Genomic DNA, 14,847 nt, shown 5'->3' with positions numbered 1-14,847 from the left:
TCAGAAGACAGTAGAACAAACAAGTTTGGAAATTCTGCTTCGTTGTTGGTATGTTAACTGCTCATTTTGGCTTAAGTTCTATGGGTGCGTAAAACCAAGGAATGTGGTAAATCGAAAATTTGCAATGAAGCCAATTTTCTGTTTAGCAGGAAACCAGGGCATACTGAGACAGTCAGCTAGTTAATGCTGCTTCAACCGGCCTAATCTCAATGAAATCCGGACACCGAAAGGTTTTCACAGACCCTAGTGGAACGAAGGTTTAAACAAAGTGATAGAGATGAATATTGCGCTCTTGATGGGGTGGACTTACTAGTCCAAATGAGCTGTTGGAGTTCCAGCCGAACTGAATAGATCGCCCTCACAGATGCATGTGCTACTAATTGGTAGCATTAACCACTACTTAACACAACAGAGGATCTCTACAAACAACTGGATATTGCAATTTGTGCGCTCATTAGCAAAGACCACATTAATCAGGCGTAGACCACGTACAGCAGTTTGAGACGCAATAATTGACTTAGCCATAAGGAACATAAGACCCAAAAAGTGGAACGTAGTTAGTTTTCAGCGGCCAAAAAAGTTTGCCCCCGTCTGAAGGCCATTTAAATTTTGACACTACCAATGGGATGGTCTTGATCTAGGCAGATGATTGTGCGTGAATGTAACCTCAAGTGAATTCCACTGGAAAAAAAGCAAAACAAAGCAAACTCTTTTCATTGATATGAAAAATTTTTATTGATGCCAGCAGAAATTTCAGACAAGGGTGAAAAGAACTCTAAAAATATATATGTAGGTAGTTGCAAGTGGTATACCGCCATAAACCCCATAAGAACCCGATTCATAACTGAAAGGACAATAAACAGCTTGAAGAGGCCGAAAAACGTCTTCAGAATGGCACTACTTCCCTGAGTGGCGATTTTTCCCTACCTGCTATTCACTCCCGGTCGTTAAGTCGTCGGTGACTGGGTTTACGCAGCTAATTTTTTGCCGCGTTTTCGGATTTCGATGGAGATTCTGAGAACGACTACCAAAGCGAAAGCCGCCACTATTCAAACGCCTTTACTCTATCCCATCAGGGATTGTCTCCTTTGCTTATAACAAAAAAGTCGGGGTGCGATGCCTGCGTTTGTATGCGTTTATAGGCCACAAGTACAGTTCGAGCTTCCGTCCCTGGTGCTTTGAGATTAAGGATGGCAAATGGCGCCAAAATTTGCTACCCTTTGTCCAGATCGCGTAATAGCTCGGTGTTTGAGGCGCGAATTTATTGGCAGAAAACCCTTGGTTCGAACCCAACCTCCGAGTCTTAATTACTCCTATCTAAGCATGGGTAATCTGACAGCATTCAAGCCCCCGTGCCTCCATACTAAATGGCGTATTGAGGTACGGCTGAACGATTATTGATTATTTTTACTGCTCGTGACTAAACACAGGGCATCAGCAGCTAGATAAAACCTCCGGATGAGCAATTCACGTTTCAAATAGTGCATCCCCGTCTCCGACGGTCACGAATCACCCGGAAAACTAAGATGCTTTAAACAAAAAGAAATATATACCCTCCAACTTATACAGTTTTCTTCAACTGGAGACCATCATAAACCAGAGGTTCATCCAGGTTTCATATGAGCCTCCTGTGAAAACCAGGCTGTTTGTCAAATTACGTGCAACTGGGGATCACGTGGAACACAAGGTTGACGGAAGTTCACAACTTGGCCTACTTAATGAACCCCAAGAAGCGCGAAACCGGTCGCGAGCTACCGGATAGTTTTCAGCAACTTTATGAGTACCGCGTTACTCCTACACAAATGTGTTTTATTACGGAGATGTCTGAGCACTAGGGATAATATTATTAGGACTAGTTCGTCAAGAAAAGATCCTTCGAACAGATGACCCTCCAAGAGAATCCACAACAAGCGTTCTCTCACAGGTTCCCATTGACTTTCCAACTTTCGCGGAGAATTGCGCGTTGACTCTGTACCCCCAAAGATAGTCTGTGAACTTCGCGATCTAGAGTAAAATGTATCTAAAATGCAATGTGTTTCAAGAGGTGATCGCAGTCTACAGCTACATAAGTTTGTGACGCAATTCACCTCATCCAGGGTATCCGGATTACCCAGACGCTGGGAGAACCAGTCAAATGAATTCAAACTGAACTTTATTGTTGCAAACAGAGCCTGAGCTGACCTGTACAACACAGAGTAAGGCCTGAAGCTTGTGTAGTTGCTTCTAAGTAGTGTCATTTCATGCGTTATCTGATTAACGTAAGGGATTTATGCACCACCCACCCCGTTTACTTAATGATGCATTGAGTGCTGATGGAGACAACCATCGTCAGGCTCTTATTTATCATTGTCATCATCAGTTCAATCGTCACTGATAGCAACACGCTATTCGTACTGCACTAGCGTGAAAGATAGTGTTCATCAAAAAATGGGTGGTACACCAGTCAGTGGTCTAAGTGAACAATGACTTGTACAGGAATGTAGAAAGAATGGTTCCAGATAGGGTAAAACCAAAAGAACAGAAAATAATATCCAAGTAGAGAGTGGCTAGTAGGGAGCATGGTTGGGAACATAATCCAAGAAGGACCATGTCCCTATGGGCAACCGAGAATAATAGTGCCCACATTTTTCTTCATTTAACACAACTTACATAGGGTTGCCGAGAATTCTCTAGAAATATGCTTAAAATGTGGACGGACCCCCAAGTGCCCACTGTTTCGGAAAGATTGTCTGATGACCCTTCAACATTTTGCATGCTCTTCACCAGTGAACACTGCTCTAAGATTACAAATTAATGGGATTCTGATTAGGATGTCCTAAAAAGCAGGAATCACCTCAACAGATGCTATTCATATCACCTAGAAAACGTTTGGTCTGAAGCAGCAATCGTGACCCAACTCTGAAATTAAAGGTAGCTGGTACGTGTTATGTATTGGTTACACCAGGAGACATCTGAGGGGGACGACTGGAAAATACGTTTGGAAAAATGACTTCACGAAGCTCAAAATTTCTTATTTCACGATCTGCGACGCCCGTATTCGATAAAACGCAATACCCTTTAAGACACTGCATACACAGGAAGCATTCGTCTGACATGATTAATTCAGTAAGTCTGTGAATCAACACACACCTTCGTAGAATATGAGGTCAAGGACCAGAGTATTCGGCTACCGCGGACAAATTATTTCAAACAAGTGAAGTGAAACTGACACGCGATGGCACACTCTGCTGTTGTTTTATCTAAGCACATCCGCCAAGTTGTAACATTAGTTGACAAGCTTCATGCTTGGGAAACAGAACGCCATGACTATAGAAATATACATTATATTGCTGTTGCTATTTATAAGCTTGCTAAGCATGCCCCTTGGTTCTGTGATGAGTTAGTCAAATGGATATGCTGTTGGAGCATAGCAAAGCAGCTGCAGGCCATCAAATCCCACAGTCCATGCAGTTTTTAGCGGAAGGGGATCATATGCCCAAGGAAAATTAGAACTCGATGGGAAACAAAGATGGTCGAGGTACGTCACAGTAACTATGGGAACCAAACTACCGGATACCGTGCAATGGTCCCCACTTCGGACAACCCTATTTGCAAGTCTATGGACTTTAGATGCCAACTGAGATAAACCGATTGCAAAAGTATCTACTGGTACAACCGATGATAACTGCAAATATTTTATCTGGACCTCGTGCCTGGCGATATGTATTATATAGAAGTATCTTTTATATTTTAACTATACCACAGATTCCGCGTTGAAGGACGTCTCCAACATCTAACAAAGCATATATTGAGGTTTTCAGACTGAATACATCTACACTAAGTTACTGGACATAGAGCAACATACTCCAATAGTCACGTTTTTAATTCATTGAAAAGTAAACATCTGTTTGGTTTCCTGAAAGTAAAGTAACTTCATTCTTATAACTTTACTATGAAGATTAACTTCATAAGCTCTAAGTGATGAGAAAATTTCGGAGTTTGGATTAGGACATTTAGGATATTGGCTCTTTTGATGGTATCCCATTATGAAGGAGTTTACCATACCTTTGTACGTACGGTTTTTCTAACAATCCACTGATTTCATTCAACAAGTCCGGTCGACTTTTGCATTTTTTTTTGAAAAATCTGGTTGTGTAAAAAAATCTAATGCAAGAAGGCGCGAGAAAAAAGTTTTGGAAATTTTACTTCACAAAAACTTTTTAAAAAAGTGTGGATAAAAGAGTCGTTAGTCTGGGGTTGAATGGAAATCAGACCGATCCCTTGAGTCAATTAGTACTGGTGCGTTGTGAACCAATTGCTGTTTTTTTAGACGTTTAATAGAAGATCCAATACCTAACGCCCAGACATAATAATCCGCGTGTTAGTTGAATACTGGTGAGATGATAGCCTCGTATGTCAAATGTCTAAGGCTCAACTACTCGCACGGCCAATGTTGCACACTGCGGAAAAGTTCTACTAAGAGTGGGGAGATAGTAGATACTTTCTCAGTCTGATGTACAATAACCCGAACCATCGTGTAAGTGAAGGAGGACTAGAATATCCAAACGAAAGTAATGTGAAAAAACGATCCTGTGGAAGAAGTATTGGTTTTTAAGTTCGTTTAGTCAAGAAGCACTTGAAACACATAATCGGCCAATCGCGTGGTGGGTATTTCAGTTATACACTGCTGCACGAACGGCTAACAACACCTCACCGTTTTTGATTTCTGAATAAGTCAGATTAGTCCTAACAAAAGCTTCAAACCTTCGGTCCCTCGGGTACGAGGAAACAGTTGAGGGGATCAGGTACACTGTTTGCACCCACTCGCCTGATGCCGACCGCAAGAGTTGCAACAATGTGATCTTGATTGATTACGAAGTGGGCATGGATGGGCACAAGAAAATGACCCAAGTTCATTTCCTGTGACAAACCGAATGATTGATCAATAGCTTTTAGTTGGTTAAACGTTTCGTCATGATTCGACAGCGGAATTACAGCTGGCTCTTAGAACAGACCTCCGGCGAGCAGCTGGTTCCTCTCACGGTAGAAAAAGCGGCAGATTAGCAAGGATAAAAGAAAAAGCTACATGAGTTTCTAAATGAATTGAAGCTAAAATGAAGGCAAGAATCGATAAAATTCCATTTCCCTCAGACCTTCGCGAACGAAGTTGACCAAAAGCCCCAGTAGAAACTTCTTTGGGCTGATATACAGTAGTTTGCCTTCCGAAGTAACAATTCATCCCATGAGCAAAATGAAAGCTTGAATCTTGATAGCACCATCTGGATGTTGTGCGACGACAAATTAGATGTGCCAATTTCCCCGTATCTTTTACAATGCACTATAAGCGTGCTTACGTAAAATGACTCATAAATGCAATAAGTAGAGAAAAATTGGGGGAATCTGACGATACCCAGCCTTCTAGCACGTTGAGCTTTTCGCCACATATGCATAAATTTTTCCTTTTTCGCCACCTGCTATAGACCGATTTCATTTCACTAGAGAACTGTACAGTGAAATGCTTAGGAGAGATCACTTATGAAGCGATTAGCTTGGCAAACAAACGACCGTGTTTTTTGGGAGGACTAACGGGCCGTGAAATTTATGATCGCCAATTTCGAAATTCATGAAAACGAAGGTAGCGAACAAAGTTTACATTTTGTGACTCGTTCTCTTGGCTCATACATCAGATCAAACCAGAAACAACATCCAAAGGTCATGTGAAAACCACGGGTTGATAAGTTACAGTGAAATAGCAGTTGAATGGAAGGTATACGGGTGACAAAATGAAGTCAGTGACGGACAAGTTCATGGAATCGGATGTTTTTCGCGCTAACTCAAGTTCGGAGGGCGCAGATGCTTCTCCTGAATACAGAGTAGTGGGTTATGTGATTGGATTCCAACTGTCTCTGCGACCGATAATAGTCCGGTCGGTCTTTTGAAATAGTAGAACACTATTCTCTCCAAAAAGATAGGTCCTTACGAAAAATAATTTGCAATCAACGAAATACACTCATTTGCAAACCAATTTGGCTATGACGGAAGACTCATCTGAAACCGAGCTGAATCTCTCGTTTAGGGTGTTCTTATACCGAATGTACTGCACCGGACCGCCCCACGTTTTAGCTGGTACGATATTCGCGATATCACGATACATCGTATACACGTAATGCACTACTCATAAGTTTACCGAGGAAGTTTGCTATCGAAGAGTTATAAGCAACTGTATGGGTAGTCATCACGTCTATACAACTCAAAATCGAAGTTTCTAAGTGTCTTGTCCAGAGCGGAAGATAGCTTTGTGTTCGCTTCTTCTCCAAAGACACCTGAAGGAACATACGAAGGGTAATCACTTTCGAAGTTCGTTTTTTAGAGAACCAGCCGTTCAAAGACAACTACTGCTCAAGGGTGGTCTTCAAGAAGGGGAATTTTTAGTGGTTGTGTGTCATACAGCTGGCATTCATTCTGAGACCCCTAACCAGTGAAACGAAAGTCTTCTTCGCAAACAACTAATTGGAAAAAGTACAAGACCATTGCGAGAATTTCGCATCCTGGTATTTTTTGAGACGGAATCCTGCGCCAATGAGGCAGTGCTCTATCAATAGGTATCGCCTTCAAGGCCAGTCACACGAGACCAGAGTGAAGTGGTTTAAATCTGGGAGTAGTCTCACAGGAGAAAACCGCCCTGTTTACTATCGTGCATCTCTGTACTCATCTGGTGCCTTGGTTTACTTACAAAGTACCGGTTTCAGTTGTCCTACCCATAAATTTACCGATTCTGATTTTGCACTGTGTATTGCGCAAAAGATGGGGATGCTGGCACTGTGCCCTGAGGGCGGATGAGATGGAACTCATGAGGACCAATTTCCCATACAGAAGCTGATATGTTACATTGCCGAATCTCGAAGTCTACCGCATGCCCCACCTCAGGTTTGACTTGTCGCTTTCAGAACTCAGTGGCTGCCGAAATGGACTTTGGTTTGTCTACGTGGTCACAGCTGTGCCTCCTCATGGCACAGGGGGGAAGTCCTCACTTTCTGACGGCTTATTGTAGTTGTAATTTAATTATCATGTTTGAAAACGTTCACACGTTGGGGACAAACTTATATGAGCAGCCGACTTGGTACCCTAATGTTGGGGAACCAAAAACACGCAATTCCCATCCTGGTCATTAATGGCAGGGGGGATTGCTCCTCAAGGGCTTTTGGGAGTTGGAGGTTCAACTTCAAGGTACAACTGATCAGTTAAATCGTCTTACTTGGAGAGGCTGAGACAATGCACACTGAAAATCGCCCCACGTCTACCGTATCAACGGCATTTTGAGTGTCGGCTAGACTCAGTCCTACTCGTTTGACCAGATTGTCTGTCGTCCAGTCCACCTTAGCCGTAACCAGATAGCCTTGCCCAGTACGTATCATTATTACTGGTTTGCAAATGTACTGGTCTGCCAACCATATGTTGTGTCGAGCTGTCGCGCGTCCACGCACGCAGCACTCGTCCGCGTAATCTTGGTTCTCCAGCCGTCAGTAAGCCGGTTGGATATTTCGCACTATGGTGACATTCACAACAGTGAAGAACGGGTAACAAGTCGATTAACTCCGTATCTTCTTACCAAAGATGAAGTACTCAGTTTCCATAATGGCAAGTGTCCAACCCTCTTCCGTCCAGGGTTGGAGAGGGTAGAAAACAGGCACAAGAAGCCAAACTGCTGGCGACGCTACGACCAATCATACAACCATCCATTCTAAAGACGAGCACAGGTAATAGCAACATGATAAAAGCATTGCCAGCTGAGATAGGTATGCAGTACACCAAAGTAAGTGCGTCCTTTGGCTCAGTTTGGTCTCAAGTGAATCGAACTTTCAGACGTTTGGTTCACTATTTTCACATTTAGGCAAGAACTGAGAAATTAATCGCGGACTGAGCTGAGGTCTCTGTTACCTCTAAATCTTTACACCACGAGAAGGGTCGCAGCCGTCTAGTCCCACTGCCGCTCATGGGGCAAATTTGTGTGCATCCATTTCTGGTTACCTCCACCGAGTGGCCCAAGCCGGTATTAAGTACATGACCCAGCCAATACGCAGCGTTGGTCGTCAAGCTGCTACATCCATATGGTACACCTTGTGTAAAAATTTTGCACTGGTCCGATTTGATTTGCTCTGTTGGTCAGCAGGTTGGACATCCAGCACTACAGCGAAGTACACAACAGTATGCCTGAAATTAGCTATTCGAAGTGCATATTGGTCACAAGGCATGAAACTACTGAGTTAAATATTATAGGGAGACATCAGTCACGCTCTCAGTCAGCTACCCACCACTCAGATCTATTTCGTTCATCAACATCACCTAAATTAACGAGTTAGAATGTGAATCGGAAATCGCGCGAAATAATTGAACAGCAAACCACACCCTCCACTATACGTGAGGGTAGGAGCATAAGCTAGCTGCATGGGACTACAGTTAAGTTGAAGAGCCTTAAGACCATAAGTCAACCGCATGACAATCGACGAGAACTCGGAAACCAGGCTTCCAATAAATTTATAACCAGTCTTACCAGGCAACTTATGCTACACACCCAAAAAAAATCAGCCAACTCCATTACCCACAGAAAACTACGTGGATTCACTCCACAAAACTGTGCATGACAGACTGACGTACAGGATAAATTCAGGTACATTTTCTCTATGCAACGTAAAACTGAAATGGTGCCAGCGGGTTCGACTTCCGCAGATTAAAACAATCAGATATTCCAATGTTACAACCTCTGCTGAACAAGGGCACGCCCTAACTTCACACCAAAGGGAAATAACCGGTCGTTAAAAATGAGATGATCTTTATATTTCTTGGATGTAAAACATGGTAACTTGGAAATAAGAAAACGTATTCATAGTTGACACGACTCTGTGTCACTTGGCTCAATCAGCCCATCCTCTTCCTCGGAACCATTCTCATCACTATGATCACTATCACCCAGGTCAGCCTCTGTCGGGCTTTCTACCGACTGTACATTCGACTCATTGTCGTCCTCACTGCCGTCGAGGTCAGAATCAATTGAGCCACGAATCTCCTCGGCCGGTAAAGAGGGGGAATAACTTATTCTGGGGGGTGGCACCCGGCGCTGTACGGGTAAACGCGCTGAACCAGGAGTTGACTGACTTTCGTTTTCAGAGTCACTGTCATCTGGTAGTTCGACTCCGGCCAAATCACGATTTTTTAACGTCCCCAGCCAAAAGGCATCGGAGCATTGGTTTTGTGATAATAGAATCTGGAATGGAAGCACAACACAGTTTCCGACAAATAGTAATTTGGTCACATGTAGGAGTGGGAAACGTGCAAAGTATATTGTGTTGATTTAAACTGAATACGTCTATTGAGAAAAAAAATGCACTTTTACTACTTCTTACGTCAAGATGGCAAGCCACTGAGTTTACGGTGAAGAAAATGCAGTGACTAAAGCTTGCATACACAGATGAAGGGTCATACGTGCACCAAAGTGTTTGATAAACTAAGCGTCGTAATTATGGATAACGAAGGGTCTTCCCGAGGAATTGGTGAACAGAATGTTACAAAAATGTCACAAAGGGACGAGTGTAAATATTATCATCGCCTAAGAGTGTTTATTTGCTGGGCGGATAGCGGTGGAATTTCCGTCCCGGAAATCTCGTTCAGTGTCTCAAAGGTATTTAGAAATGTAAGACTAGGTTAGCTGAAGGTCACCTAACAGGGTCACCCTGGGACGTCGCTTGCCTCGAGATTTATTGTAGCTATTAGCTTCCTAGAGAGTAGAAAGGTATAAGGAAAACCACTGGGAGTGAGATGAACATAGTAAGAACCGATAAAAGATCTAAAATGAAGTCGGCATACCTAAAGGATTAACATGATTGCATCACGCAGTGCTAACTTTGTCTCTCAAAGTCGGATGCTAATCTTGCAACGTTAATCCGAATGTTACTAGGCGTTAGTGGGCTTAATGATGGTTGCGAACTTCGGTACAGTTCTAAAGTGCTAAGTATTTTGAGGGATAGCACTTTTTTTATGAGCGTCGCCATCACGGAAAAATTATTCCATTGTAAATTGCAAGCACTTAAACCGGATGCTTTTCTATGATGCTGTAAAGGAGCTGGTGTCCTAATAATCATTCCGGTGAATCTGACTACCACAGTCAGATCATAGCGAAAAGCAGTTGAGGCAAAAAGAAATTTGGTGCACGGTAGGATATTGACATCATCAGCACCGACGTAACGGTACCGTACTAAGTAACTTCTCACCATTTGTTACAGGAATACAAAAAAACATAGCAGTAAAGAAATTTGTTAAGAACGTTGAAGTTTATATGAATTTATGTGTCAATTTATGTTGCCCAGGTCGGGAGGACTTGAATGTAGAGTTCGAACTTCCTCCGGGATTGCGTGTTAACTGAGCAACAAAAGCAACGAAAGTTGAAAGTTGTAAAACTGGTGAAAACACTCCAACCATAACCTCACGTCCGACTTCCAGTCAAATGGTTGCGCACAGGTACCCGGTGAACCGTCCCTCATTGGTCAATAGGTTATATTTGCCACCCTGGAACTCACTTTCACCCTGTAGACAAAAATTTCCAAGCACCTTCGGGTTGCCGGAATTTGATTGGCCAGCTTAGCATCTCGATTGGTTTTGGCATGCGTGCACACCCGCTGCAAAAATCGTGTGAGCGATTGAGTGTTCTTCAAGAATGTGACGACCTCAACACCCCTGTGGCTGTATGGTAGGACAAAAGGAGAATCAATAGCCGTAAAACGCGACTGAGACAAGTGAGCAAAGTGATTGGGTATCTCAGGATACAAAATCCCCATACTCGACAACTCGGAAAACAAGTGACTGCCTTATAGGAATATGGGCACCGAAACCTAGTCTTTATCCAGCGCAAACAGGAAATATCAACGGATGACGTGGAAATGATCGAAGCCTTCGAGAACTAGAAAGCCAATCAGTTTGGTGCGTGTACCGTGGTACATTTTTTTAAGCTTCGTATATCCATGCCAATCTGATAAGCATCACAATACTGCATTGAACCCGACATCCGTGCATGATGCTCACCAATGTTTACCTGGATCACACCCAATTTACTCTCACTTTTCAGAAAGTATTGGAGTCGACTTCGCGTATGTTACGTCAAGAAAGCGCAGTTGCTTACAGTTTAGCAATAATTTGATATAATGAGGTGGTCCTTCGAAATAATGACCATCCTTGCAAGAATCCTCTTCTTCCCATAAGGCTGAAGGATTTGTCAACCAGTCGCAACAGTTAGAGACAGTTTCTCTGAAATATAACACACTGTCTACTATGGTCGAAGCTTCGTGCCGTTTATCTTACGTCACCTTACGAAGGCGCATGAAGATGACATCTGAGAACCGCAGGCAGGATTCCGACCGGGAAGTGACAGTGTGGACCACATCTTTTGTGTTAAAGCAATGGTATGCATACAGGCCCCACACAAACTTCGTGTTCCTTGATTTCAACAGTGCATTCGAATCAGTCGGCCAGCCGTTCTTTTATAAAGCAATGGTATGCATACAGGCCCCACACAAACTTCGTGTTCCTTGATTTCAACAGTGCATTCGAATCAGTCGGCCAGCTCGTCCTTTTAAAAAAAAACTGGCGCAGTAGAACAGTTCGTGAGTATACTGCGCTGTTTGCATTCACATAGTTGTGGGCGCGTGACAATGTAAGGTGAGCTCTCTAAAAGCTTTCCCACAAGCAGTGGCGTCCGACGATGGTGTCCACTCTCTCTAATATTGTTGAATTTCGTCACTGATGAGGCAATGAGGTGAGCTCTGTAAGGTCTTCAAAACTCCGATGTTCAGATGTATCTGACCTGGATATACAAACGACATTGTTTCCATTCAAAAAGGGCAGGAGGCACCAACAATATTAGAAAAGCTAACCAGGTTCGTCTAGTCCTTCGGGGCAGAGTCTTTGAACATACATTTAGGAATTCAAGTATTGACCGTGAAAGTTGTGGAACATCATACGTATCTCGGGAGTTGCATTAGCTCTGACGATAGTGTGACATACGCACGAACATCGAAGGCCAGGATAAGTAAATTCCTAGAATTACAACAGATATCGAACAAGGAACTTCGGAGACCTTGAGCTCAATCCCCTCCTAGTCGCTCAGACCTTACACGTATGGCGGCTGGTCTTGGAAACACCAGTTAATTTTCAGAGCTCTCAAGGGTTTACGAACGTTCACTGGTTGCAATGGAATGATCACGGTCCATATATTCTGGACTTTTGCCTACGCGCCACCACCATCTTGGACATCCATGAATCATTTTTTAATTATCTGATTGTCTGTCTATTTTGTTTCAACACGAATCAATCTAGGGTCTGTGAGAGAAACGGCGAAAAGCGAACGAGGACGATTTCAGGCATGTCAAACTGTGCAACAAATTAAATTAAATGACATCCACAGACAACTCACCGAAACAAACTACTTAGAATGGGCATGCAACCTTTGAGTAAACCTTGAAGAAATAGGCGTCCTGTGCGCAACAGAGTGGAGACTAAGGATGATAACAACCGATCGCTACCACAGGGTGTAGTCTGCTCGCCGTAAGTACGATGACGCCCGCCAGTGCCGCTTGGAGAAACCACCAAATCAATCAAGAGGCCAAAAACAACGATGCATTCGTTCCAGCAAGCGAGTAAGTGACAATCGTTGGTCGAATTTTCGGAAGACGAGTGGGTGAAGCAGAGTTGTTTCATGTACCTGAACAAGTAGGAAATTAAATAACAGCAAGTAAAAAGCGACATGGAAATCATTTCTGTGAGCGAAATTGAAACCACTATTTAGACCTTAGCTGAAATGCGACAGAGGGCAGATGGAGCTTCCTCAAATCCAACACCCGATTGGTTCCAAACGGGGTCCAGTAATTTTAAAATATAGCATATATATGTATATATACCAAGTAAATGAATCCATTATCTTCCTGCTCCAAGAGAGTAAGCTGTAAGGAAATATATACTACCATACTTATTGGATTCAGTGATGTCATCAGTCTAAATAAAGGCTGACTTCCTATACAGTTTTGATATGAAATGTGGTTCAGCACCTAGTGCCCGAAAAACAAACCCTAAGAGACCAAACACCTCACATCCGTTGTGTGGCGCCTCAAAACCGACTGTCATTCGTGAAACATCGAAGAATACACACTACTATGCAAGTCATGCACGGTCTACATAGGTATGTACGCAGGCATGCATAAAAGGACAAAAGTTATTCATCTAACGAGACCTCGCTCATCAGCCGTGAAGGCCATCGGTAACACGATACCGGATACTGAATTAAGTCAAATTTATAAAATAAAAAGGCGGTAGGAAAAATACAAGCCTCCATTGAGGTCACAACCAGCCACTCACCATAAAACACTGGACAACACTTCACGACAGTAAATGTCCATGGTTTGACGGGTAAGAGTCTTGTAACCGTCCCAACAGTTGGTTTCTGAGGCTGAAGTCTGTACTCCACGCTGCCCCTGGTAGCGACGCACCGTAGGTAAGATAAGACCCCGGGTGAGGTCAAGCAAAAAGCTTGGGGATAGGATAGATATTTCACGATCACGCACACCACGAGTTATCCCCTCCACTGTGTCCGGTCGAAAACGGAGATGCATGGCCAACAGACCTTGAAGACTCTCGCGAAATGTGTGGCCTGAAAAGTGGGAAATACATTCAAGAAACAAGGAAATTCCCATCATTTAGTAGTAAGATGAACATTGCAATGAAACGAAACCATAATCTTTTCTGAGGCTGAAGTCTGTACTCCACGCTGCCCCTGGTAGCGACGCACCGTAGGTAAGATAAGACCCCGGGTGAGGTCAAGCAAAAAGCTTGGGGATAGGATAGATATTTCACGATCACGCACACCACGAGTTATCCCCTCCACTGTGTCCGGTCGAAAACGGAGATGCATGGCCAACAGACCTTGAAGACTCTCGCGAAATGTGTGGCCTGAAAAGTGGGAAATACATTCAAGAAACAAGGAAATTCCCATCATTTAGTAGTAAGATGAACATTGCAATGAAACGAAGGGACACCATAATCTCATAGCTTTTGTATCAAGTAAGTTAAGCAGGCTTCAATCTCGTCACAAAGTAGAGCTCAGATAACATCCAAGCCGCCGTAGTTCTCAACACAAGTAGGATGCGTCAGTTCATCAGGGGCGCCAAATTGTGACGGCTAAGTTAGGACTCCAGAAGTGCTGAGTAAAAACTGTTCCTCAGCAGAACAATGTCACTAACCTACCTGAGGTCCCATCAGTGGTGGAGATCTATGGAGCCAGATCACTTATGTAATCAATAACTACCGATTGCACTTACATACACGTGACTATCTGGTTGCAATATTGGGTACTTAATAGAAAGTAAGGACATACGTCTTAATCACAGGGCGGAATATTTTCAAGTACAATTTTTGTACCCATGTATTTAATTTAGCCTGCTAACTTTCTGCTTCTTCGGCCTGGGCAACCGGGAAGTATCATTTGCCCGCGCAGTTCAGCGTCCACCGATGTCCCTCCGAACCCCTTCCCACCGCACAAGCAAACGTCGCTGGGCCGTTTGACTGTCAGTCATCTGACCGAAGGGCCTTATGCTCCACGCTGCCTACAAACATTAAACAAAATAACACCTTTTAACAGCTTTTAACGTCCGTACTCTATGTCAAATTGACAAACAGGCAATGCTTGCTGAAACCTTGTACTCCCGTAAATTGATGCATGCTGTGTCTCCGAAACATGCATACAAGACCCGAGCGTGGTGTCTGGTGACCCAGGAGCGATGACTCGTGGAATATATGGCGTGGGAGTTGCACTCAGCCCCAGAGCTGAAC

At 43.5% G+C, this 14,847-nt stretch overlaps 2 protein-coding genes across 2 annotated transcripts in view; one reads left to right on the top strand and one right to left on the bottom strand.

Moving 5' to 3' along the window:
* Nucleotides 1-8,785: 8,785 nt before the first annotated feature.
* T265_04386 (hypothetical protein) overlaps nt 8,786-14,847 on the bottom strand; it is a gene marked incomplete at both ends in the record, with an annotated part of 48,816 nt that continues 42,754 nt past the window's right edge. Inside the window, 4 exons of the mRNA XM_009169125.1 lie at nt 8,786-9,241; nt 10,551-10,713; nt 12,440-12,727; nt 13,378-13,669. Of these exons, the coding sequence (XP_009167389.1) occupies nt 8,861-9,241; nt 10,551-10,713; nt 12,440-12,727; nt 13,378-13,669 (1,124 nt within the window). The remainder of the gene's footprint in view (nt 9,242-10,550; nt 10,714-12,439; nt 12,728-13,377; nt 13,670-14,847) is intronic.
* The window catches only part of T265_04387 (hypothetical protein), a gene marked incomplete at both ends in the record, with an annotated part of 8,090 nt that continues 5,883 nt past the window's right edge, over nt 12,641-14,847 (top strand). Inside the window, 2 exons of the mRNA XM_009169126.1 lie at nt 12,641-12,662; nt 14,657-14,781. Coding sequence (XP_009167390.1) covers nt 12,641-12,662; nt 14,657-14,781 — 147 coding nt within the window. The remainder of the gene's footprint in view (nt 12,663-14,656; nt 14,782-14,847) is intronic.

The sequence above is a fragment of the Opisthorchis viverrini genome (genome assembly GCF_000715545.1).
Source record: "Opisthorchis viverrini unplaced genomic scaffold opera_v5_72, whole genome shotgun sequence".
In the NCBI taxonomy this organism is placed as follows: domain Eukaryota; kingdom Metazoa; phylum Platyhelminthes; class Trematoda; order Opisthorchiida; family Opisthorchiidae; genus Opisthorchis; species Opisthorchis viverrini.
The sequence above is the reverse complement of the archived record's forward strand: the minus strand, read 5'-3'. Positions and strand labels throughout refer to the sequence as shown.